Source organism: Python bivittatus, unplaced genomic scaffold (genome assembly GCF_059951505.1).
Source record: "Python bivittatus isolate LINGU-HERP-01145 unplaced genomic scaffold, Pbiv_v1 ctg000840_np1212, whole genome shotgun sequence".
Lineage (NCBI taxonomy): Eukaryota > Metazoa > Chordata > Lepidosauria > Squamata > Pythonidae > Python > Python bivittatus.
In genome coordinates, this window is record NW_028277113.1 from 35,189,938 (window position 1) to 35,216,627 (window position 26,690).

Sequence of the window (26,690 nt, forward strand, 5' to 3'; positions counted from 1 at the left end):
ATTGAAATTTTAGTGCCATTAAAAAAAAAATACAAATTCAAACTTTATTTAGTAGTACTATTCTTTAGAGTACTGAAAATATGTTAAGACCTAACAACTTAAAAGCATATATAGATTTAAGATAAAAGCACTAAAATGGTTAATGTAATCCCACCTGAAAATTGAGCACTTAAATATGCACTTTCTATGGATAGTTTACAATTTTATATTAGATTTTACTAGCACTGTAGAAATTCTAATTGCCCAAACTGATTTGTTTTGATTTCATTATGTAACTCATACTGTAGTAGACTAAATTTCCAAAGAACACTGCATGAGTCAAAAATATTCCTAAAGTTTTAGTAATACATCTTCTAGAAATACTTAGAGCACTGTAAGTGACAGGATCCATAAAAGGATCTCTAAAGATCTAAACAACAAGATAGATTCATAAATGGAAGAGGTGGCCTCTAAGCTACTTAAATTTTAAAAGGCTAAAACACATATATGTTTCAATATTGAATTATTAAAATAATGATTCACTAATTAATGCAGTCTTCATTATGGAAATATCTAGACATCTTTAAGGACAGCACTATGTAAAAAGCATTGATATATGTGAAGTATAGATAACTGCTGCCCAATCAGAATAAAGCTAAAGAAAGTAATCCTGGTGCACTAAACTACTAATAATAAATAATATAAATAATTTATTACTAAAAGTAGAACCATGCTACAATAACTTCTTGAAAACTAAAGACAGTGAAAGATCAAGGAGTGCTCCAAAAATACAGACCTCATCTTTCGAAGAACCACAGCTTCTAAAAAACAGGTTGAATCCCAATCCCTGAATCATGCTTTCTACTACCAACACTGCTATATTGATTAGAAGTTTATTTAGATGTTTTAAGGAAGCCACTGGATTTAATTTCTACTTGCTCACCCTCATCCAGACCATTACTGATCTCAGCCAACATTTTGAATTTTTAAGTAAAACCAATAGCTTCCTTAAAATATCTAAATAACTTCAAGGAAGCAACTGAGGTTATTTAGGTTTTAAAAAAAGGCAGGAGAGCTGCACACTGGCACCTTACCCCTAAGCATCAGATAACCTTTCTTTGTGGTTTTATGCACATATTAAGCAACCAAATAAAATAAATCCTGTAGGACACTATAATTGTGATGACTACAAGGGGACTTGAGGACCGCCTTCAAGAGGAGCAGAGCAATACAATAATCTCCAATCCACACTTAATGTTATTAAAAGGTTTAAGAGAATGAATAGAGCTTACACTTGGCATGCATAGTGATTAAATTTTTAAATACTTCTAAAAATGTTGTTACATCCTAAAATGGTAGACAGCACTCCCAGAGAAGCTTATAACATTACTGCTAAAAGATAAGATGGCAATACAGCTATGATATAATGTAGTTAAGCATTTGAATGTATTGCTCTTTATTAATTGCATTCTACATATTTTTTACTTTGGGGATAAAAAAGCTAAAAAAATTACATTTCTGCATGATTTTTCTGGATAAGAATTACCTACCTAATGTTTCCAATTCAAATGATAAATCCTTACTTTTGCTTACTACACTGTGGATTAATTCTATACTCATCTTCCTTACCTAAACTAATATATTTATATTCCTTGGATGAAAGCAGCTTGCAGCTCTAATGTGGATAAATTTACAATTATTTTAATCAAGTCAGGATTTTTTTAATGCTCATAAATGTGATTTTCTAATATTTTCAAACTCCTCCCTACAATCATAACATTAACAGCCACCATGAAGACAAGAAGAGAAGTCAGAATTCTACCACTAACTTGAAAAGTGTAGTGGGGACTACATGAGACCCCAACATTCCTCCACTTAAGATCCAACATCTATAGAATTACTTGGTTTATATAAACTTCTGAACAGATACAAATGAGCAAGCAATTAACAATATTTTGTTCCATGGGGAGCAAAAGAGAAGATGTGGAAGGTGGTGAAACCTGTAAGCAGGTGCCAGTTTTTACCTGAGCTAAATCTGATCCTTGCCAGGGAACATAACATCCATGCTAAGGGATAAATTGACTGCTTCCTTAATGAAGTATAGATGCAGTTTCTGCTGAGATTTACACACTGGGTGCCTCAGGTCTTTATCCACAGCACCATCACAAATTCACTCCATTGTCTAGACATGTACATGATCCAGGCAAAATATTTGTTATTTGTGAAGGCTACACAGAATGCATGAAATGAAAATATTAAGCCAGCCATATATGCATTAAAGACAATACATGTACATACTGTTGGGTTTCTAAAATACAAGATGCAATAGCCAAAGAAGGTCAGGAGGAGGGGAAAAAACAGCCAAGGGAACAAAGGTTAGAGCAGTGTCAGGTGAGATGGTGCTATCACTTTTTCACCAAGTCAGACTACAGCTCTATTGGAGTATACTCTCTGCATCAAGGCTAATTCAACCTCCAGAAATTTCTTTGGAGCACGTTACACCTAACTGCAACATCTTAAAACATCTACGTCCTTTCCAAGAGTCACATTACTGCCCTCCAGAGCAGCCATGAAATCCAGGAAAAGAACACACTACTTTAAGGTTGTCGACACGTGATGTGTTTGCGCTCTCACACACTCTGGAGCAACTTTGGAGGTTTTAATCCAAAATGCTGCATAGCCCTATTCCCAAATTAAATCACTATTTTCTCTAGATTAGACACAAAATATAACTATCTTGAACCCTAACCCAATTATAAACATGGAAAATTCTAAGCCAGTTGGGCCAAAACTCTAATTCAGAATCAGCAGCTTCCTACTTCACTATAGCCCATGCTGTTACTGGGAGAATATTTAGTAGTTACTCTTCATTATGGACTTAGTGTAACCATCTATGACTATACTAAAAAAAAAAATCATTCCCATGATGTTAATTCAAATGGAACACAGTAACATTTAAATGACTCTATCCCAACCATCAGCCTAATACACAAAGCATTTACTATGAACAACTGATACAAGGAGCACTCTCATATCAATATTATGCCCAGGAGTGAGAAACTTCTAGCATTTCAAGGACAGCCCCAGGCTTTGTGCAGCATGTTAATGACTGTTTTTCAAAAGGGGGGGGGAGGGAGGATGTTGGGAAGGAAAGTTTGGGGGATTTTAAGGAATGAAATGCTTTAAACTAAGGTGCCTACTTAACCCCTTAATCCTCCCCCTACAAAGAGCTGAAATTTTGGCTCCATCCATGAGGGAGAGACAGCTTTCAAGGGCAGCAAAAGGGATATGCCAACTATAGTGCCCTGGCCACTCCTGTTATGCCCGATTAATGATATGTATACACAAAATGTACAATACCCTGCTATTGCTATCATGCTGATGGATATCTCCTGCCTATAAAAGAAAGAAAATGTAACCACTTTACACTTGATGAGACAGGCATAAAAATAAGATCAACAGGCAGTTTATTTTTTAAAAAGTAGTACACAGTGATTGGATAGAAAGTTAATTAAAACACCTGGCATGGTCTCATACTAAGCTTCTTCAATAATTATTTTCAATTATAATTGTCCTTTAAATCTGGAGTTTTAACAATTATAAAGTTCATAAACTAACCACAAAATATGAATAAAATATGCTCAACTGACTCCTTTCTTTGCATTGCCATGTGGCTTCCAATTCTATTTTTATTGTACATTGGAAAGTGTTCTATTGTACCCTGATGTTGCACACCTCACCTTAATTGTCTTGAGGACCCCATATTCAAATATTTGAAAGCTACAACTTTCTCATGGGAAAAATTAAGGACAAACAAGCCACATGGACTTATTCATGTGGACTAATGTGAAAAATGAAATTATGATCAAGGGTGTAAACCTAATCCTACTAAAGTTCAATGTATCACACACTGATTTAATCTGTCTCTTCAACAGGTTAGAAAACCATTGGCTACTTGGGCTAACCGTAATAGCCTACTATGTTCACCCCAGCTATGTTTACACAACTAGCTAACCCATGGTTAACTGAAGTATAGTTTATTTGCTTAATCCAAATACCTGAGTAAATACAATGCACAGAACCATAAACAAACTACATAGGTTCATTTCTGAGCCACAAACTTGCCAAAGGCTGTTCAGTCTAGCATGATGTGTGAACACAACTCTAATGCTAGCATAACAGTATCAGGTCCCTAAATCAATACATGCAGTCAAGTAAATAACTCTGAATAAGCAAGTTCAATCTGATCTTTGTAACAGTGAAATTTCTTGTGTTAACATTAAGCCACCTTCAACTTCTAGGGAAACTCAATATCAGACAGTACATGGGTTCTATTGGTTGAAAAACGTATAAATCACACAATAATCATAGCCACTTTAAGATCATTCAATTTCTTCACCTGTCAAACAAGAGTTCCAACCCTCAAAAGGGTCCCACAACACGTTAGTGGACCTTGACCCAAACATAAGCCTGCAAGAAAGGATTATTTTAACTTGAGAAACTAGAACCGCCTCTTCCTAGACTGAGTGCTGACATAATAAAGCTTTGTCAAAATATTTATAGCAGCTTCAAATCGCTGTCATCCATACATGCTAGATTTTAACTTCCAGAAATACAGAAAGCCACCCAGCAAGATTTTGTATTTGGGAGTAGGGGGAAAAACCCTCAAGGAAGTCCCCCCTCCCACGTATCTTTAATATACACCAAAAAGGAAGTTAATGCCACTTACCAGTAAGCAGTCCGAATTTACTTCAGATTTGGGGTCCTTTATCATCATCCCGATTTTTTCAAAGCGGGACTCAAAGCTTTCTCCCGTCGACATAATGTTGAAGAGGCGGTCTCCTTAATCCACAGGAAATCAAATCTGGAGGGGCTCCCTGAGCTCGCCCTCTCAGAGAAGAGCCGGAGACGCGCTGGGGTTGTCCCTTGTCCTCCCCCCTCTACACATCGTCGCGCGACAAAGAGCGAACGTCGAAAACGGGAAGAGAGGCGCTGCTCCCTCCTGGGAGAGCCGCCTTCTCCGTTGCCCCGCGAGTCTCTATGCGATAGTCACAAGCCTTCCAGTCTGCTCTTGTCTCCAGCCTGAGGCCCTGTGTCGAAGGAACCACATTTTCCCAATCAGCGTAGCGGTTCCTCCTGCTTCTCTTCAGTATTAGCTACCCAGTAGCAGCTCTGAAAGAAGGGAACGGGGGTGGGGGGAGGAGAGAGTGAGGCCTACCATGAAAAACAGGAAACTTTCTCAACGGAGCGTCATCGAGCTGCTCCCTCCAGAGAGACTCGGGCCTGAGGAGGCGCACGGCTTCATTCGTACTCAAGCCACGGCGAAGGTAACAAGGGCGAGCCGCCCGGAGGCCGCGCTAGCCTCCAATTCTGGATCGGAAGAGAAAGCAGACACCTCCGCCTTACCCTCGAGACGCACGCGGTTTCATCGACAGCCGCGTAACGGTTGAGGTAGCTTCCTCCTCTCCTCGCCCCCTTTTCCCTTCTCTTCTCCGGCTCTCACGGTGGCTGCGCTTTTTCTTCCCTTCCTTTCCCGATGTGGACCGGGCTTCCAGTCTCAGAGAAGTAGGTGCAGCTTGGCCGGGCTCCACTCTTCTACTGCCCCACCTTGTTCTATCGTGTTGTGTGGGGGGGGAAGAGAAGAAAAGAAAGCTCTTTCCAACTGCAGACAGAAGCGAAGGAAGGCAAAAGTACGAGGCCCCAGGAAAGCCACCACCGCCTCAGTAGCTAATCAAGGAGGGAGCACTCTCACAAATATGTCCGCCTTCCTGTTCAAATAGTCTAAGCAAAACCGGAGGAAAGGGCGCATGCGCTGGAGAACGAACGCCGGTTTTGGCCTCGGCTGCAAGTGCGCGCTTGAGCGCGCGTCCCCCCCTCCCCCGTCTAGACTCGGCCCTTCCCTTAAGCCGCCTTCTCACTTACTAAAACCGAGGGGAGGATAACCGAGCATAACGGCCAGTCTGCGCACGTGAAATATTGAAGTAATGCTAGGCGGCTGCCTGCGAGTAGGCGCGGCCTTGCCAAGTAACGAGTAATAAGCTGTTAAAGCTGGAGTGCCGGGATGCAAATACCAAGAAAGACGGGTGTAGACATGGCAAAAAATTCAGAACTGCCCAAGGACGGTTTTCATATGCAGAGGATTAGAGGATGAGCTTGCTCCTCTAAGAGTAGGTTCTTTGTGGAGCGCGTGTTGTTCCGTGCCACTTTTTGGAAAATTGGCGGTGTTGTATTTCGGTGTTGCTTTGAGGGCTGGTGGTGAAAGACGAAAGATCAGCACATCCTGAGAAGACTACTTTCCCATGGGCGCCCTGGATGTTTCTCATGCTGTACGGTGAGAGGAATTCCCACTTAGTGAACTCAAATCTAGCTGGATGGACAAATGAGCAAGAAGAAAGAAACTATGGGTTGTCAAGTAAGTATTAGAGGATAACCAGTCAGTGACCTGGCATAGTCAATAAACTAAGTCATAAGGTGGGGGGGTTGGCTTTTGTGTTGGTAAAACCTCCCTTTTTATAGTTTGTGATCAATGATTTATGGCTTAACAAATCAACATGATTCTGCATGTCAGGTGAGATCATTCAGAGAGGTCCTGCTTAGAGTTCCTTTGGAAAATTGAGGGAACATGAGCCAGGAGGCTTTCTCTGCAATGACCCCAAAGCTACAGATTATCTGGGCTGCACAAATCTGGATGATTAATACATGGCAGCAGAGATACACAGAAAACCTCTTGGCCTCTTCCAGTGGAAGCTTATACGTAGACTTCATGGGTTGGAAGACTGCCTTTGATTCCATCTTATGGGAAACACTTTAGCTTAATTTAGTGCTATTGTACTTCCCTTGATAAAAGACTCCTGTATTTAACCATATCTTATTACACTTATCATAAAAGGGGTTAATGATTGCTTCACTCTTGCCCCAAATTTGTTTAATTTATATTTACATTATTTGGTGTAAGCTAATTCTTCCCCAGTTTCAGTTCTGGTAATACTTCACAATTCTTTCCCTAACAAAGATAGGCTGGAAGCATGTACCGTGTGCATTTGAGGACTATTGTTTCAACAATTTTTCAGCTATTAATTTAAGTAAATCTAAGGACATATTCTCTAAAAAAAAAAAAAAGATGGAAATGAGTCATTAGAAGACAGCTCATAAAACAAACCTGGCAATTCAAATATTTGAGAATCATTTTTCTATCTTCTCTTTCCCAAGTTGCCTGTAGAATTTATATGATAAACTATTATTTGCTAAAGGTGGACAATTTGTTTTAGCTGCTCTGCAGATGTTTAAAGCCAAAGTGGTATCTTAGTTGTATGTGGCATCCCACTATGGATCTAGGATTTAGTTCAATAGTTGAACAAGTTCTCTCTAGTTTTCTATATTCTATTCTTGGTATGCCTAAATGTGTACCTTCTGCTGCCATTTGCTTAGAAGTTGGGTTTCCTTTCACTGAAGGTAGTGCTTGGTCTATAGCTTTTAGATTCTGGATAAAGGTTGGTCATAAACCTCTTCTGGTCTACTCTATTATCTTAGTGAAAACAAACACAATAGCTCCTGGGTTTCTGCCTTCACCTCAAAGCCTCCATGTTTAGGCTTTTGTATGACTTGTTTATATAGGAGTTCTGCCAAGCAGAGGATGTGCATGTCAGAGATGCTGATTTTCAGTATTCTTATTCAGCAGTTTATAAGACCCATTCTCCAGTGTCCATTGGAATATTTAATAGTGTGAACAAAGGATGTGCCGCTTACCTGAACTACTTAACCATATCTAAATTTTGCTCTTTTTTTTCAAGAGCCAAATTCTGTTCTCTTCCCTCTGCTTTATTAATTAGTCATTTCAAGGATATAGGATAGTTCCCTCTGTAGAATCACTAAATCATACAATAATAATTTGCAGCTTCTACCACATGGGGCATTTAATATTTGCTTTTTCTTAACCAGTTAGGGTTTCTGGATTGTTATATAATTGTCCTGCTAGCCGATGTTAACAGAAGCATGACTTTTTATTTGTTTGCAGTTATAACCCAGGTTTTCTGTGTGTTTTCAGGATTTGATTAAAAAACTCAGTGTAAAATGCCACTTTAGATTTTTTTCACCTTTATTTAAAAAAACAGATAATATATAATTCCACTTTCAGCATATTCACTTGCAAAATTATTTACAACTAAACAAGCCAAGCATTTGCTTTGCTGCCTTCTCTTGGCCACTGTTACTGATAAGAAGCTGAGAAATTGTTAGTTACTTTTTGTCAGTCAGGCTGCATTAGCCAATCCCAGAAGAGAAGATTAGTACACATGGAGACACCAGGGTGGAAATATTGTACAGGTAATCCTCAACTTATGACGGCAATTGAGACCAGAATTTCCATCGCTAAGCAATGCCATCATAAAGCATGACCACATCTCTTAGCAATCCCTGCCGTTCCAGTTGGCATCGCTAACTGAATCCCATGGTCATTAGGCAAGGCAATTTCCTGCGAGCTTCTCAGAACCAAGTCAGTGGGGAAGCCAGCCAGAAGTTGCAAGTCCCAGGTGGTTGACAAGCAGGCTGACAGGGCAGGTAAGTGGCTGCTCTTGGATGGGGGAGGGCACAAGGGGGTGCGAGGGAGACAGGCACGAAGAGGGTTGGGTAAGATACATAGGGGTGCACGAGAGTGGAGGGAGACAAGGCAAGGGTTGGAGAGAGGGTGTGAGGGATGTGTGGGGAGGCTCATGGAGGGTGCGCGGGGGTCCATGAGAGTGCAATGGAGGTGTGGCAAGGGTTGGGGAGGATGTGTGGGGAAGTGCAAGGGAGGGGAGGGTTGGGGAGGGTGCGCGGGGGTGTGCAAGGGAGGTGCAGCGAGGGTCGGTGGGGGTGCATGAGGGTGCGAGGGAGGCGAGGGTTGGGGGTGCATGAGGGTGTGAGGGAGGTGAGGCTGGGGGAAGGTGCGCAGGGGTGTGAGGGAGGCGTGGCAAGGCTTGGGAAGGGTGCATGGGGTTGCACAAGGATATGCAGGAGGCGTGTTGAGGCTCTGGGAGGGTGTGCAGGGGTGTGCAAGAGTGCATGGGAAGCACAGCAAGGCTGGGGAAGGTGCGTGGGGTGCGTGAGTGGTCAACGCAGTGCAAGCACAGAAGGGGTGTGCGGGTGGGGGAGACTTACCCCAGTGACTTGCAACCTTTCCTGCTGGCTTCCCCATTGACTTTCTGCGAAAGCCAGCAGGGAAGGTTGCAAAGGGAACTGCAAGTGGTTGTAACTGCAAGCCGGTTGCCAAGTGCCCAGATCATGATCATGTGACCGCAGGGGTGCTGGGATGGCCGAAACTCTAAGGACCGGTCATAACCACCTTTTGTTCAGTGCTGCATAACTTTGAACAGTTGCTGAACAAATGGTCATAAGTCAAGGACTATCTGTAGTCTTAAAGAAGAGAGCTGTCAGTAGAGTTTGAATAATTGAAACTGATCAGCTACTGGGCAATTTTATATTTTACTTAGGGGAAGGAGATGGAAAGTGATAAATTCAGGGGAACTGCCAGATAATCAACAACAAAAAAATCAACATACTTCATTACTTTCAGTTATTTTAAACAATACAGATGAGGATATGGCAGTATAAAAGTAACTCTGGAAACGTAACACCAACTGAAAGGGCTTAATGCTGGAAGAGAAATGAAGGTGACAAAGGTTGGCCCCAGTGATATGGACTTTATTTACATCTCCTTTGGACAACTGTAACATCATCTGTGTGTAGCTGCTTTGAAAATTGTTTGGAAACTGTAGCTCATCTAGAAAAATCACCGTGTTGACAGGGCGAGTTAGAGACAACTCCTTTATTACAACCTCCATATTAAGGGAATGTCTTTATTTAAACCAACTGGAGGTTTTTAAATACTATTCAAGATTTCCACTTGCTGCCACTTGTTTCCAGACACAAAGGGTAAAAGAAGTCATATATACAATACAATAGTGTCAAGATGTTTAAGTGACAGCAATCTTTATAATAGTCTACTGGTTCTAAGATTCTTGGGAGAGGTCCTTTTATATCATCATTGGAAGTACGTTTGGCAGGATTGTGAGAGACCTTCTTGGTGGCTACTCTTCTTTTACCAGTAAGCAAAATAATTGTTATTCATATAGTTTCTTTGCTTTTATGTTACCTTGTTCACATAGAATTGAGCTGTTCAGTTTAATTTTAATTTTGCTTTTACTTACATTGTAGTTCTCTATATTATTATTATCTGATTTAAGCACTACTTTTTGTGAAAAGATGAGATAAGAATTTAATAAAGTAAAGCATTAATGTGAAAGATTAATTACTTGCAGCTAGTTTCTAGGAACAGTTCTAAGTACAAGGTTAAAAATTGTATTGGGCAACTTTTTGGGAAGAACAGTGCTAAATTAGTGTTTGAAGAATTCTCTATCCCTCCTCACATAGACAAGTGTCCTTCCCCCACACATTCACACAATGGCTGAAGGCCATGGTTGCTTTATTAAATAACCACAGTTCATATGATATAATTAGCTGGGTTCACACAAGCCCAAGCTAAACCAATGGCTTAAAGTGATATGAGAACAGAACCTTTGAGTTTACATTTCACGTTATCATAGTGGTTTCTAATTAATTTTGGTGTAGCATATTATAAAACCCCAGGCAATCATGGTTTTTGGTGTACTATATTGTAAAACCTCAGGCAATTGTGGTTTATTCAACAATTCGTGCTTACACAAACTTAGCATGTTGTGTGAAATCCAGCAAAGATAGATGTTTTTCCTATTGTACACTGGCATACAGCCTTCCTCAGCCCTCTGTTTTTTTCTTTCTCACTAGATTTGCCAGTTGTGTAGGTGGCAGTTGCTGTTCAGTTTTCCCCGAGGCAGAGAATAATGCTATCTAGCAAGTACTGTCTTTATTATTAGCCCTCTCTAAGACAGCAGGGACAAGTAACATCAAGTAAGTGGTGACCACTTTTTTATTTCTAATGCTACATGAAGCAATGATGCAATTTTTGCATACATGCTTTCACTACCTCTGTAACTCATACTGGGCATTATGCAAGGGGAAAAAAACCTGTTGATTTCTCAGAAACAAAGCATTCACTGTGTTAACAGTTCAGGATTCTGTCCTATAATTCCTATTCTATCAATTGAAGCTAACATAAGTAATGGGAATATTCAGCTTGCTGTGGTGTTTTTGTAGCAAAACTATCCATTTAAACAATCATGTCTGAGAGAAACTAGCAGTTTAGAACGACAGTATTTCCACAGGCTGTTCTAGCATTTTTTCAACTTATATCTATGTACACAATTGGTTTGTAATGTTATGGAATTGACTTTGGAACAAAAGCTTTGTGCAAGTGATCTGTTTAGACCTCTGGCAAAAGCAGTCTACAGGCAGCCCCACCCATGAAGCTCTGCCCTAACCCACTATGGTACTGGCTTCTGCCCTACATTTCACCAACAGGAGATGGATTATTCCAAGGAATGGATTATGTACAGGGAAATGCAGCCTCAACACTACGTTTTCTCACCCCTGTTGCAGAACATAGCCCACTCCAATGCAAATCATTCATGTTATGGTGATTAAATAATGAACTAAATATAGGTTTGCCTTCCTCTATCTATATTCCCAAAGGTTTGGAATCATAGAGTTGCAAGGAGCCGTTTAGACTGTAAAGCCCAATCTCCTTGCTCAGTGCAGGAAAACAAAATATTCCCAATGCAGGATTGTCTAGCTTCCACTTCAGTACATCCAGTGAAGCAAAGCCCTTCACTGGTAACTGGCTTCCATTCAGTTGGACTCTGCCTTCCTGAATCTTATATCCATTATTCTGCATCTTACACTCTAGAATGCTACTTTATACGGCATCTTTCAAGTAATTGAAGAGTGCCATCAAATTGCCATCCCAACCTTTTCTTAGGGGTTTCTTAAAGCTAAATGTTCCCAGTTCCTTTAATCATAGGACTTTGTTTCTAGTCTTTTGGTCATCCTTGTTGCCTTTCTCTTCATGTGTTCCAGTTAGTTGAATTCATTCAAACTCTGGGGCCCAAAACTAGACAGAATATTTGAGGTGCAGTCTAATATTAAATTGAAAAATATTCTTTTTATAAGCTATTAAAACGGATACAGCCTAAAATGCATTTGCATTTTATAGTCACATCACTCTGCTAACTCACATTTAGATTTTCAAACTCAATTCCACAAGTACTATTATGAGATTAAGTATCCCCTGTCCTATTCAGTGCATTTCACTTTTGTTTCCTAAGTGAAGAACTTTGGATTTATATCTGTTAAATTTCATTACATTATTTTCAGCTCATTTCCCTAACCTAACAAGATTGTTTTGAATTTTATTTCTGACTTCTATGGGATTAGCTACTTCACCTAGTACAGTATTGTGAAATCTGCAGATTTAGAGTTTAGTGTTGGGTCATGAATAGCTGATCCTCTTGTGCTTTCCTCCACCTTTTGAAAGACAAAGCCGTCAAGAAGACAAGTCAAAGGAGTTACCCTTCTTTGGAACAGTTTATAATCTGAGGCAAGAATGATCCCCACTCTTCCAGAAAATAATTAAGACCTGGCTTTTCTAAAAAGCCTTTAATGATTAAGCAGCAAGAGGAAGATTTGCTATATTATTGCTTGTTACTGATTATGGTTTGTTATTGTATTGTTGCTTTGTAGTGTATTTTGATTTTATACATTGCCTAGAGTCTCTGGAATGAGGCATTTTATATACTAAAGGAAGGAAAGAAGGCGGGCAGGTAGGCAGGCAGGCAAACATTTCTTGGGTTGGTCATGCTTGTCATGGTTGTATCTCAATAGATGTTGTTTCATGCGTCTTTGAAATAGATGCAATTTGTTCTTGAAAGCATTAACCACACTTACTCCTTGAGTGGGCAGTCAATACTGGACACTAACAGGTAGAAGTAAAATTGTTTTAAGTCAAGTTTAACTTCTGAAGACTTCATAGACACATCTATGATGTTTCCTTGATAGTATTCTGGAAATGATTTCCGATGCCGCCTTCTGACCAATCTAGCCTAGAGTCTTTGTATTCCCTGGAGTCTGCCATCCAAATACTCAACAAGCCTGACTATCTTAGCTTGCAAATCTAGACAAGGTCAGCCAGATATTGCCACCAAATAAGACAGACATAAACAACAGTACTGCTTTTAACCAATCCTCCACATTTTTAACCCAAATGCTTTCTACAGTTTCACTGTAAATTCAAACTAATTCACTTGGATTTCTGATACAGTGCAAGTAGTCCTTCCTTTGTATTGTATCTGATCCTTTTCAGTAAATTGTATCCATCAGTTGCTATATTCCAATTATGGGAGTTAACCACTCATGCTTCCATTATATCTATGAAATCATACTTGCTTTCTTGTACTTAGAGTTCAGCTTCATCTTGTTTTTTCCCACATTCTGAGCATTAGTGAATAAATGGCCTTCAACTTCAAATAACCAAGACCTTCAAATTTTATGAGCCAAATTCTTTCTGATTGTTCACTGAGTGTTTTAATAGGCCCCATTATATTAACACTCCCTCTTCCTTCTACAGAAGTCTTTATTGTAGATCTTACCAGTGTTTTCATCTCCAGTCCCCACATTGTGAAGCCCTTCTTATCAACTTAGCTTTAAAAGGTTTCAGCCAAAACATTAGTCCACAAATTACAAACTATCCTCTGCCAGCAGGGCATTAGCCAAATAATTCAGAACATGGTCCTGAAACCAAATCTTTCTCGTTTGCATAGCCAGTTCTTTACTTGCAATATTCTTCATCTTCCCAGTCTTTTCCCATGATAAGACTACTTGAGTCTGCAGGTTTTTGAGCTTCCTTCCTTTGCAATATTATTCAGATATGCATAGATGAGCAAGAAGGGTTAATTGGTAGTAGACTTGTTATGTATTGGAAGTTTTTCTGTCACAGCCATTAGGTCCAATCAGCATATATTTGTTTTGGTAGCTTGTGGTATTATGATATAAGTAACATGACTTTTCTCTTTGTCTTCTTTTAGGGTATCATTTTAACTCCTTTGCTCTGGAAAAGATTGTAGCTGTTTAATCAGGTGCATTAATATGTTGATTCCTTAAAACAATATTTTTCCAGGGTGATGTAGGTACCTGAAAAAAGTCAGGCTGGTATATTGAATAGCAGAAAGGCTATACTTGCACAAGGTCTAAAGCAATTTTTTGAATAATTTTTAAGCCTAAAAGCTAGTATTAATTTACTTTTCCAACATTTGAAGTGGACAGATGTTTCAGTTTTGAATGGCTTCCTGGACAAACATCAAAATCATGAACACAGATTTTGCTGCTATAGCATTTGGAAAAAAGAGCAATGCACTTGAATAATTGAAAATTGTTAAGTTATTTATTAAAAAAAACATGCATATAACAAAAGTGTTTCTAATCCTAAGCAAACTGTTTAGGAAATAGATGTAATAATATACTCTCTCATGTTCTTGTTTGCACTGATCACATGCTATGACCACAGTCCCAGTGTTGTGTCATGGGCTCTTCCTAAACCAAGTACCATTACTTTGGAGACCTGAGACGCTTAAATCTTTTGATTTATTAATTATGAAGAAGGAGATAGTACTTCATCCTCCCATATGAAATTCCCTTTCCTCACTATTTAAGAACCCTATTACAGAGTGAACTTTAGACATTTTTCTTAGACATAGCTGGTACATTAAATCATAAACACTAATTCCAATTATCATCGTAATGATTCATGATCTAGTAAGCTAATCTCTAATTTATAACAGCATGCCCTTTAAGTCTCTGATATATAATTGACTATTCCCAATTTAATGTTACTCATGTGATAAGAACAAACAAAATGTTTGGACATAATTGTCTGTTTACTGCCTGAGTTTCCAAATTAGTCTGTTACAGCAAAAACAGAGCTTTGCCTTAATGGCTAGGAAATATATTATTAAATAACTTCTTTTAGCATTTCCCCCCTTCCCTTCTTCCCACTCCCAGGAATTGGATATCTGTTACTCCTCTTTCAGGACTACATTGCGTTTATCTGATAAAGTGGCTGTGATCCATGAAAATTGGATAAATGTGTTTGTCTTCAAGGGTCTTTGTTGTTTGTATTGCACAAAAATGGCAAGACCAGTTTCAAAATATGAACAGATTGCTACCTAGCCTTTTGACTGTTATCTCTGAATACATTTATTGTGACGTGAGACCCATTGCACATTGTGGGATTTACTTCCAAGAAAAGATAAGAAATAAAAGTAACATATGAATGGGGTTCCAGAATGAAATCTGAAAAAAAAATGCTAAAGGTTTAGTTTTAAAGGGTTATTTATAAAAACAAACCAGGGACAAAATAGCTTTCACAAGCAAACATTTGGACTTCAAGTGTGCCCTTTCATAACACCTAAATTTTGTGGTTCTGGGGGTTGGGATGGGCAATATATGATCTTCCAAAGGTTACTGAATTCCTCCACCAGTCCTAATCAGCATATCCTGAATTTAAGACAGTTTGCAACAGCTTGGTATCAGTACATTATTTAAAAAACATGAAAATACAGTTAAAAGTGTAACAAAAACCATACATTGGGAAAGATACAAGATCAGATAAAATGAAACATCAGATATTTAGCAGGAAAAAGAATGAAATCTCTATCTTATCCTGAATCCCAGATTTTGATCATAAAAATATTGGAAGTTTCTCCACGTTCTCTGCCCAAAACTTTATTAGCAGAAGAAAAAGTATTAATTACAACATCTATCTATACTAAGCATCCCTTCTTATACGTCTTTTTCAGAAATAGAAGCAAACTATCAAGAAAAAGAATTGGAAAAATAGTCTCTTCTGATCTTATATAGTGGGTGTGGAAAAAAATAGATTCATAATGTGTTTCTGTTAACAAATATATAATCATAAAAACCCAGTTGAATAGCTATAGATTATGGAGATGGTTGAAAGGAGATGCAGATTATCTTTCTTAATGTGCAAAAAATGGTTGACTCATACATGACTCCTAGCCATATAAATGCTTGCAAAATTGTTTCCTGGCCCAGCCCATGAAGTGACCACAGAGAATTTGAAGGCTAAAGAATACAGAGTGGTAAAGGAAGTTCTTACTAAATAACTAACTGCATTTTTCAAAAAAAGCAAGCAAACTCAGCATATGATGTCTAAAATAACCTGTCTAGAATGCCTCTGAACATGTGCATACATGTTCACATGCACAAACACACTTTCTGCTTGCTTATACACTTCCTAGGTCTTTTAAACTAGCAATATGAAACTCTCACAATTAAAAACTCTTTGATGAAGGCTGGGAAGTGATTGCTGAGTAAGTTTAGTTTTACATATACAACCCTCAGGCTAAATTTGAGATACTTTTGAGAACAGGATTTTTAGAATTAAAAACATGCATCCTGTGTCATAACATAATTCAAAGATCCATGATACATATTTTATTCAGATGGATCAGGGTCTCCATTTGAAGAGCCTTAGCCACTGCATATTTACTCAATGAGTTAAATGAGACCTACTCTGCTTTCCCCTGCCATCAGATTTGTTTTGTAAAGCATTATGAAACCAGCCAACAGACAGAAAACCAAAGCTAAGCTCCATCATTTGCCTTACAACATCACTCTAGTATTAGATGAGGCACCCTCAAGGGAGAACAAGGGGTGTTCCTTGTCCCCCTAAAATATACTACAATCCCTGATTCCCCAGTTTCATTAAACAAACAAAGCTAGGCCCTAGCACTTCTGTAGACACGGGGCCACTTTTCTACCCTTTTTTGTTTTGCAAGAAAACCCTGTTCCTGCTTCTTGGTAGCTTTAAAATTATACTGATAAATATATACTGTCTGGAAAAGGAAGCTTTTGGAAGGCTTAAAAAAAAATCCATGCTAAGAAATGTTTCCTGCTCCATTTTTAAAAAAAAGGCTTTTGGTATAGCTGTAACTGGACATAGTGTGTCTCTTCAAAAACAAAAGGTAGAAATGTATAGTATTTCTATGTTTTAAAAAAACATGATTTTTCTGAATGTCTTACTTGCCTTTGTTTACATGTTGCAACAGCTGAATTATGTAAGCCTTGCAAGGTACCTAGTGTTATAGTCATCTAGCAGTGAAAGCATAATGGTGATGTAGAGTAGTCCAGTGTTATCTAGTTTCATGGTGTATTATTATTTAAGGAAAATGAACTATATTTTCCTTGAACAGTAGAATTGAGGTTTACTGTAACAGTGGTGCAAATTATTAGGGGCATAAGAAGTGGTCAGCTGGGCCAAAGCCCACATTGTGTAGCATTTTGTTTGCAACAGTGACCAACCAGATTCCTCTGGGGTGCTCACAAGCAGTGATGGAGTCATACTCATCTCTTGCTGTTGTTCCCCAGCAACTGGAATGTGGAGGCATGTGATCTAAACTTTAAGGTAACACTGACTCCAAGGCCAATAATACTAGCTCTTTCCTCCATGAATTTCTCTAATCCCCTTTGTCTAGAATTTCCAAGTCAGCTTGCAATACTATAAACACTTATTTGGGAGTATGCCCACGGCAGTCAGTGGACTTACTCCTGCAGAGTATGCTTAGGGATACATTTTAAAGGGTTTGACTTAGCCTTCAATCAGCAGATTCAGATTTTGTATGAGAAAAAATTACTAAACAAGAATCAGAATATCTAAGCGACTGTTGACAACAAAAATAAAATATTTGTAAATATTAGATCCTCTACATTAATATAAATCTGGTACAATATTGTGCCATCTTCAAATGCCCTGATGAAATTAACTTTTTGGGAACGATGATAAATTGTTTTCTCAAAATACATTGATAGGAATTATAATTCTGGCATCAAGTTTGCTTAAAAATTTCAGAGCCAAATATATGTCCATCTCACTTTCCTTATGACAAAAATTCTGTTACCTTTTTGAATAGTAATATTTAATAACTATAGTCTGCTTAGTATTCTCTTTTTCAGGAGATGCACATATCTCAAATATCAGAATTTTCTAATATTCTACTAAGTCTACAGGACTTATTTTACAGAAAACAGAATTTACCAGATGAAACTATTATAGTAAAAATATGAAAGACCATTAGAATTAATGACCATGTAAAATATCATCAGGTGGGAGCCATCCTGATCTCTGGAGCAGTATCATTCCAGAGGGCAGGAACCATCACAGAAAAGACTTGCCTCTTGAGTCCTGCTAGATGACAGTGCTCAGTCAGTGGGACCCAAACACACTCACCCTGCCCAATCTCACCAGATGGGTAGAAACAATTGGAGACAGACAGTCCCTCAAATAACCAGGCCATATGCCATGAAGGACTAAACAGATGATAACTGTACCTTGAATTGCACTCAGAAGCCAACCAGTAACCAATGCAGCTCATGGAGTGATGGGGTCACATTGACCCACCCATCACTGCTTGTGCCACTGCATTCTGAACCAGCTGTAGCTTGCAAATGCCCTTCAAGGGCAGCCACATGCATTACAGTAATCCATTTGTGAGGTGACTAGGGCATGAGTGATTGACTGAAGGGCTTCTCAATCCAGGAATGGGTACAACAGGCCCTCTAGATGTATCTGAACAAAGATCCTCTTGGTTATAGCTGCCACCTGCTCTTTCAACAGGAGCTCTGAGTTCAAGACGACGTCCAGACTCTGCACCAGTCTTGAGTAGTAAAGTGCTACTCCATCCAAGACTAGAGATGGAAAGTCCCCAGGACCAGGAAGCCCAGATACCCACAGCTACTCAGTCTTATCAGGATCGAGTCTGAGTCAGTCTCTCCCCATCCAGACCCACACAGCTTCCAGACCCTTGGATAGGACATGGACAGCATCACTTGGATAGCCTGGGGTTGAGATGTACAAATGGGTATGATCAACATACTAATAATACCAAACTCCAAACCAATGGATGATTTCACTCAGTTGTTTCAGGTTGTTGTTAAACAGGAGGGGTGAAAGTGTGGAGCCCTGAGGTACATTACAAGTGTGGGGCTGTGGGCTTGACTTCTTTCCCTTTCAGTACTGACTGGAATTGATTACTGAGAAAAGAGGAGACCCACCATAACATAGTACTCCCACTCCCAATCCCTACAGTCATTCCAGAAGGATACTGTGATTGATAGTTGCTGAGAGATCAAGAAGCATCAGGATGTATACACACTGTTCCCATCCTGGCCCCTCCAAAGGTCATCAACAAGTGCAATCAATGCTATGGTCTACCCTGTTCTGAAAACTGGCTGAAATAGATCCAGATAATCTGTTTCCTCTAGGATCTTCTGAAGTTGCTTCCCAACCAATTTTTCAGTGACCTAAAGACTGGATGAAATTTTTTGGGTCTGGTGATGGCCTCTTGTGTTAGGAGCACACTACCACCTCTTTTAAGACTAGAGGAACTATCCCCTCCTTCAAGGAGGCTGACACCACTGCATGGAGCCAACCACATGTTACCTCCAGGGCAGCTTTAACAACCCAATAGAGACATGGATCTAATAAACAGGTGGCCAAGCTTGCCATCTGAAGGACTCTGTCCACTTAATCAGGAGCCATAGGATAAATCCATAAGACACTGCCCCAGTTACCTCAACTGAACTTGCTTAGTCAGAGTGCAATTCCAAGTATATCTGAGTGACTTTATCCATCAGATAACGAGAATATTTTTTGCAGAATCCCTGAATGTATTCCTGTGAGTTGTCCCTCTCAAACAAGGAATGAGTCATCCTGAACAGGCTGCTAGATAGCTATTAGTGGACACAGTAAGGGCAGAGAAACAATGATACTTTGCTGCTCTTATTGTCACAATTTAACCCTGAACACGGACTCTTTCTCACATTCAATCAGCTTTGTTCTTTGTCTTCTTCCAACAACTCATTAGATATTTCTTTTAATACTTCATCTCCTGAGCTTCTTGGAAAACCAAGGGGCATCATGGGATCAGTGCACAGGGATAAACCACACAGGGGCACTATGGTTCAAAGCCTCTGCCACCAGCATTTTCCAGACTGCAACTAAGACCTTGGCCAAACTGCCCATCAGATGCTCAGGGAAAACCCCAAGTTCCTTCTGGAACCCAGCAGAGTCCATAGAGTGCCTGGGGCAGACTGAACTAGTAGGCCCTTTTTTAGAGGACAAATCTTTAGAAAGCATGACTGTGCTATCTGATCTTCACAAGGTATTTGCTCCTGAGCTCATGTCAAAGTGTTAATGATTTATTAGACCCCAAATGACCCTAGAACCAGTTCAGTGTAATGGTTAAGGCATCAGGCTAGAAACCAGGAGACTGTGAGTTCTAGTGCCTCCTTAGGCACAAAGCAGCTGGGTGGCCTTGGGCCAGTCATTCGCTCTCAGCCCTAGGAAGGAGGCAATGGTAAACCCCTTCTGAAAAACCTTGCCAAGAAAACTGTAGGGACTTGTCCAGTTAGTCACCAGAAATCAACACTGACTCGAAGGTGCACGCGTGCACACACACACACACACAGGCTTGGGCTCAAGTATTTGCTAGAATGTCTCTCAGATGCATTAGCTTGAATTTTAAGATCTTTGAGGAAGCCCTGCTTATGGTGTTATCAGTGAGTAATACCTGGAGGATAATTTACTGAGTCAGGCTTTTCTTAATTATAGTGTCTTTGTTATGGAACTATTTACCTGGGGATGCATTTGGCTTAGCTTTTCACCCAGGTTTCTGCTGATGGCATTCCATTGATCATTGCTGGATACTGTTCTGCAACATTGGCTTTAATATTTGTTATCTGTATTTTATTCTAAGTTTGTAAACCATTATATTACTTTTATATGAAATGAAATACATATTCAAATCATAATTATTCATATGTGAAAATACTGGCACCAACATAAATCTCTGTTAACATTTTTTTATCCTGAAATGCAGGCATATGTCCATTTCATTATCCATTTGCTTAAAGAGAGAATTCTTTACAGTCTGCTCACATTTTTACCATTCAAAATTATCTTGTATTGTCTCCAAATTTGGCAGTTGTATGCTCATGCAAACAGTATTTTTTTAAAAAAATCATGAAGGTTAAATAGCACATTTCCCAAGATTGAAGTTTATAACACAATATATTTTTCTTGTTAAAACTGTTCATTTATCTTTTCTCTTTGCTTCTTTTTTCCCTTTAACCAGTTACCCAGTCCAGAAGGAGATATATCTTTTTATCTCTTGGTGAGGCATCTGGGAAGGGTCTGTTATATTTGGTTAAGATGGTACTATAGTCAGATGGCTAATAGCTGTCTCTGGCATCCTTCTGCAATTTAAATTCTGTAATTATTTATTTGCTGTGTTAACTGCTATTATCAGAGCCAGGAACAGATGATTACACAGTATTTTGATTATCAGGGAGTTATTTGTCAAGGTGGTGCCCAAGAATATTCCAGTGCCTTTGTCCTTCACTACAGCAACAGTGTTGGCAACTGCTGGGAAAAATATGGTAACTGTTCTTCTTAAGATCAGAGAGAAAATAAAAGCTAATACTGACAAACATTTCTTTGGATCAGTTCAGCTCTCAGGAAATAGTTTTCAAAACTTTTGTAGAATTAAAAAAATACAAGTTTGATTTATCTCAATATGTTCCTTGGCAATATATTCAACATAAATATTTTTCTTTGGTTTAGTTAATCCAGATGCCCCAAGACATTTTATGGGCACTTCAGATAATGTTAAATAAGGTTGATTACAGTTGCCCTGCTGTTGGAGACATAACGAGTTGGAACAGTAATCCATATGGTTTCCTCTTGCTTGTTACTACAGTGGAACCTCGGTTTACAAACTTAATTCATTCCGTGACTCTGGTCGCACCCCGAATTGGTCGCAACCCGAAGGAAATTTCCCCATAAGGTTCAATGTAATTACCGTTAATCCGTTCTGGCATGGAGGACAGGGAGACGGCTATTGCTTGGAGGGAGAGTCCCCCTCCCTACGACCACGTGTCAGGGGCGGAAAATGGCCACGGACCACGTGTCAGGGGCAGAAAAATGGCCGTGGACCACGTGTCAGGGGCAGAAAATGGCCGTGGACCACGTGTCGGGCGGAAAAATGGCCGCGGACCATGTCACGGGAGGGAAAATGGCCGCGTATCCTGTTTGTACCCCGAGGCGGAGTTCGCAAACCAAGGTAAATTTTTCCGGCCAGAGCTGGTCGTAACCCGAAAAGTTCATTAACAGAGGCGTTCGTAACCTGAGGTACCACTGTATTATGTTTGACCTGACATCAGCAGTATTGTGAATATGATTCTGGATCAATTGCTGTGGTTTAAGGATGCATGTGTTCTTCTTGACTATATCTCCATATTTGGAATCTATCAAGTTATAAAGAACAGTGGAATACCGCAAGTTGGCCAAAAGAATCATTATGCAGCGCCCGCTGGAAGAAGAAGTCTACGTCTGATTTGCAGTAATAGGTTGCTGATATGTCTTGCTTATCAACATTGAATGAGTCATTTTTCAATAAAGGGGCAAAGAAAAATTTTGAGAATAATAATCAAAATTTTGTTATAGCACTGTTTCTAGGCCTTTCCCACTCTTTTTTTCCTTTGGTATTTCTATCTTAATTTTGTGGTTGAATTCATCCTTTAATACTATTATATGCATTTATATTTTTATTAGTTTATATAATAAATATATATAGAATTGTTTACATTACATGAAAAAATTATGTACTGGAATCACATATTTTAATTGAATCTGCAAGCTTTTAGTTCATAAAAGCAACCTTTCCCACCAAATAATTCCTGGTTGCTCTTGAGTTCTTGCATTCATTTTTTACTCATTCTTGAAAAAATAAGTCAGCTTATAGTTGCCGTCTGTGCAGTTTTCCTGTGATAAATATTGGTTCATATTAAGACCCAAGAGTTTAATGTTGTTTGATATATTCTTGAACTCAGTGAAGTTTGGCTGCTAGCCATAAACATCATCTTGCCAAAGAAACAAAGATACCAATGCAATTTCATTTTGGATAGTCTAAATCTTTTCAGCCAATGCAATAATTAATTCAGAACCTCCCATCCAGACAACAAAAGAAGTGACTGCTGGAACAACCTCATCTGAGCAAACATACACATTCCAGTTTGTACATTTTTCTTTTTCCATCTCCAGCACTGTTTAGATTAAAATATTTATACTTCTCCCCCCCCGAATGTATAGAAGATATTATTACTAGATAGATACTGATCATGAAACAAAGGAGAAGATTATCTTGTTAGAGTTGAGCTTGACTTCTGCAGACTTCATAGATACATCCATATAATTTTCTTAGCGACAATATGGAAATAAATTATGACTGATGCCAACTATAGGTAGTGTTTTCTGACTCCTTAGACTAACATCCTTGAAAATTCCTGGTGGTATCTCATCCAAGTACTGACTAGGTCCAACCTTGTTTAGTTTTCTGAGTACAGCCAAGATTAGTTAGTGCTGCCATCTAGCTGGACTGAATCATGTAAAATGAAGCTCAGTTGCAGTTCTGTTATTCAACAAGCTGTGGCTGTGCTGGACCCATAGAAATAAGGAGACAGAATTTATTTGTTTATTGATGTCCCTATTTAAACAACAGTTTTGCAAGGTTTCAACTTGTACAATATGCTTCTAAAACTACTTTTTTTAACCACATTCAGATGTAAGATTCTACTTTTACCTATCTCTGTAGTTTGCAGTCAAAACATTTCTTTCAATGGCATTCTGTCAAAATCCATTTGGCATATATGCAGTGGTATACTGCTAAATGTTTAAGAACTGGCTCTGCCAGCTCCATTGCCACAGCCACATCATGCCACTAGCTATGGAACAGCTGATTGGTGCAGTAGGCATAAGGCTCAGCTCTGCTCTCAACTGGCTCAGAAAATTCCAGAAAATTTAAAATCAGCCTAGCAAGCTGATTTTACAAGCTTGCTACAACACACTATTCCATATATGGCATATTTTTCTATTAAATACACATATTTTTACAATTTTATTTACTATGAAATTTAAATATGAATTGAAGAGGTATCATAAGTTAATTTGTACTTAGGATACCTCTTTACTTCATATACTTTATCTTCTCCTACCCAGTCCTCCACTATAATGCTAGAATGTTAACTTGAATTTGAAACTCTCCATTCAGATTCTGTACTTTGCCATAAAGTTGCTATGTGCTTTTTGAACTATTACTATCTCTCAACACCAACTCTTCATCTATAAAACAAACATGTTCTATATGCTATATAAACTATGAACACTAGGTGCCAAGTTCTGTAAAAGAGAACCCAAACCTTCGCGAAAGTATTGCAATTAAGTGATTTTAGATGCTGGGGCTTGTTGGGCTTATTATATCAGTGATAGATCCTTAGATGTTATGTTTATTACTTCATGTATTTCAGAATCTGGTAAGGCAGAATCTGGAAGCGGTATCTAGAGCCTTGTACTCAGTCTTTTGTATGAGATGCTGGGCTTCTCTTCCCACATGTATAAGGTCCAAAGTTCAGTTTTTAGCATCTCAATTGAATCTAATGCTGGAGTTGGCCAAGATATTTTGCTTCCTGAAACTAAGAACAAGAACACTCCATTTGATGTATAAAAGCTAAAAGGGTGGGCACTTGTGTCCTTCCATACTGACCATGGAAACAATAATGTCTACAAGGCAGAAGGCTTGCTTTGGGAGCACAAGGCAAGCTGTATGGCATACAGCATTCTCCTTTAATGCAATGTTCTCTCCCATTCTCTGCCATCTAAAATGACTGCCTTACTCTGTCTAATGATAGTGTTAGGCATAATGAATTATGGTACCAAGCCTAGAAATAGCCAACAGAGATTATATTGGGCAAAAAGATCCTAATAGTTTAATAAAAAGCTATTTCATATATCCACAGAAGATGCAGAGTACTGACCAAAACAAAGTTAATACAAGCTCACAAAATAAGGAAGAGAGACTGTAGAATGTAGAAGAATTTTTCATTTTTTTAACCACTTGATTGTACATTTGGCTGACCTGAATGAAATGTGACCCAAGGAATTTCTTATTGCTTTGGAAACTATCAACATATGTGAACTGATGTCACACTTCAGTTCTTCTGAAGTGTTCTTCAGAAGACACAAGTTCTTCTGTTTTTAAAATAGGAATTTTAGCTTTAAAAATAAGAACCTGGAAGCTCAGGCTTTTCTATTACTGTTTTTGTTTTTTTTTAGTTTTTGTTGAAAAGAGCAGTTTTAAAAGTAGTAGAAAGAACAAGAGGTCAACTTGGATCAAGGAGATTGCTCTAAACTTCAACTTGCATAGTCTCATGTGTGAGCAGAAACATGACATTTTATGAAGAATATATTTAAACAATCAAAGACCATTTACATTGTAAGTCAGGTTAAGTTCTTTTAAATATTTACGTAAAATCCCTTTCTCTTTTAAAAATAGGATATGATCAATTCTGACTATGTAAAAAAGAAAAGCATGAGTCCCCTGTAAATTGATTGTTTTAAAATGTTTTAAAACTGATTTCAGTTAGTACTTAGGTATTACATTTCTCCAGTGAAATGTTGGGACTTAAAAGTATTGGGCAGAAGAATCCCATTGGATTGCTTGGAGGGCTCTGAGAGCAAAGTTTCTGGCAAATAGTACCCTACCTGACTTATTCAGGTAGGGAAAAATGCCAGAACAACATCCTGCTTATAGTTTCTGCCAAACTAACAAAACCCGAAAGCATTTCTCCATGGAAGCAATGGGAAAGAATAAATACAATTTATCTAGACCTGGTGCACATTTTACGATAATATTTGATAAATGAATAAAATAAATAATATTAGGTGTGCTTAGACCTGGGAACTTTTCTCATACTTCCCAGTATATCTCAATGGGGATTTTTCAAAGTCAGCTGTTCAGGGAATTGGCTTGGAAGAGGATTGAATGTCAGATTTCATTGTCTAAGGTTAGAGTTCTGTTTCTGACTTCAAGGAGGGAAGTCCAATCAGTCATAAACCTTCTGGGGTGTTCTCTCAGAGACCATAAGATTACACTTTCCCTTTCCCTGGACCAAAAAAAAAATTTAACCTTCCTATTTAGAATTATATTGGTCTTATTTGAAAAACCAACATGTTAGGTTTCTAATCAGCTTTCCAGTCCTTGGTCCTTGTCTCACAGACCCCAAAGTTATATTGAATATCTTCAAATTTTCTGTCATTTGAATCACTGTTTTCAGAATCATACTGAAACTAAAATAAGCTTCATATTGCTTATTGTTCAATTCTTTAAGATTGAAAAATATAAAAAGTTTCCTGTATAAATTAAATAGCTATTTTATTTATCTTGTTGGTAAGTTACTTAACTACAGATAGTTAGGGTTAGGGTTAGGGTTAAAGGATAGCAAAGTTGTTCGTATATTTGATTGTGCAAAATCTACTGCAAAATCACATCAAAGCAGGAAAAGAGTCTGTTACTTTCTAACGCTGCCTAATTACTGTGGTGTTATGTAATGTCTGGGTTTATGCAATGTGCCAGGCTCAAATATGGTTGGATAGCTCTGCCATCAGTTTACGGTTCAGCATGTTACAAGAACTTAGACAATTGGATTAATTAAGTAAAACATGATTCAGTGAATTGTGGGTTAGCATAACCACTAGGTAGTAGTAAGTCAAAGAAAGATGGAAAGCCTGATGCTAAAAGCACAAAGGAAATCAGATATCAGAATGTAGAGATTCTGTCCAACTATGATGAACAAAAAGGAACACAAACTAGGAAAACAATCTTAATGCAGGAAGG

At 38.6% G+C, this 26,690-nt stretch overlaps 1 protein-coding gene and 1 long non-coding RNA gene across 6 annotated transcripts in view; one reads left to right on the plus strand and one right to left on the minus strand.

Annotated features, from left to right (window-relative positions):
• ROCK1 (Rho associated coiled-coil containing protein kinase 1) overlaps nt 1-5,736 on the minus strand; it is a 95,672-nt gene extending 89,936 nt beyond the window's left edge. Inside the window, exons 1-2 of one of the 4 annotated variants that reach the window (XM_088130786.1) lie at nt 5,386-5,736; nt 4,709-5,151 (exon numbers count right to left, since the gene is read on the minus strand). In XM_088130786.1, coding sequence (XP_087986912.1) covers nt 4,709-4,801 — 93 coding nt within the window. In that variant the 5' untranslated portion in view covers nt 4,802-5,151; nt 5,386-5,736. Of the gene's footprint in view, nt 1-4,708 lie in introns of all 4 variants that reach the window. The other 3 variants (XM_088130785.1, XM_088130787.1, XM_088130788.1) reach the window with 3 other exon arrangements.
• A 14-nt stretch (nt 5,737-5,750) lies between these two features.
• On the plus strand, nt 5,751-23,238 carry LOC112540357 (uncharacterized). Of its 2 annotated transcripts, XR_015794026.1 has the most exons (5): nt 5,751-6,391; nt 8,437-8,535; nt 10,780-10,902; nt 13,971-14,021; nt 18,578-23,238. It is a non-coding gene; the product is annotated as an uncharacterized LOC112540357 (long non-coding RNA). The 2 variants fall into 2 exon arrangements; XR_003084442.2 differs by lacking the exon at nt 8,437-8,535 and having other exon boundaries at nt 18,578-23,237.
• Nucleotides 23,239-26,690: the final 3,452 nt, after the last annotated feature.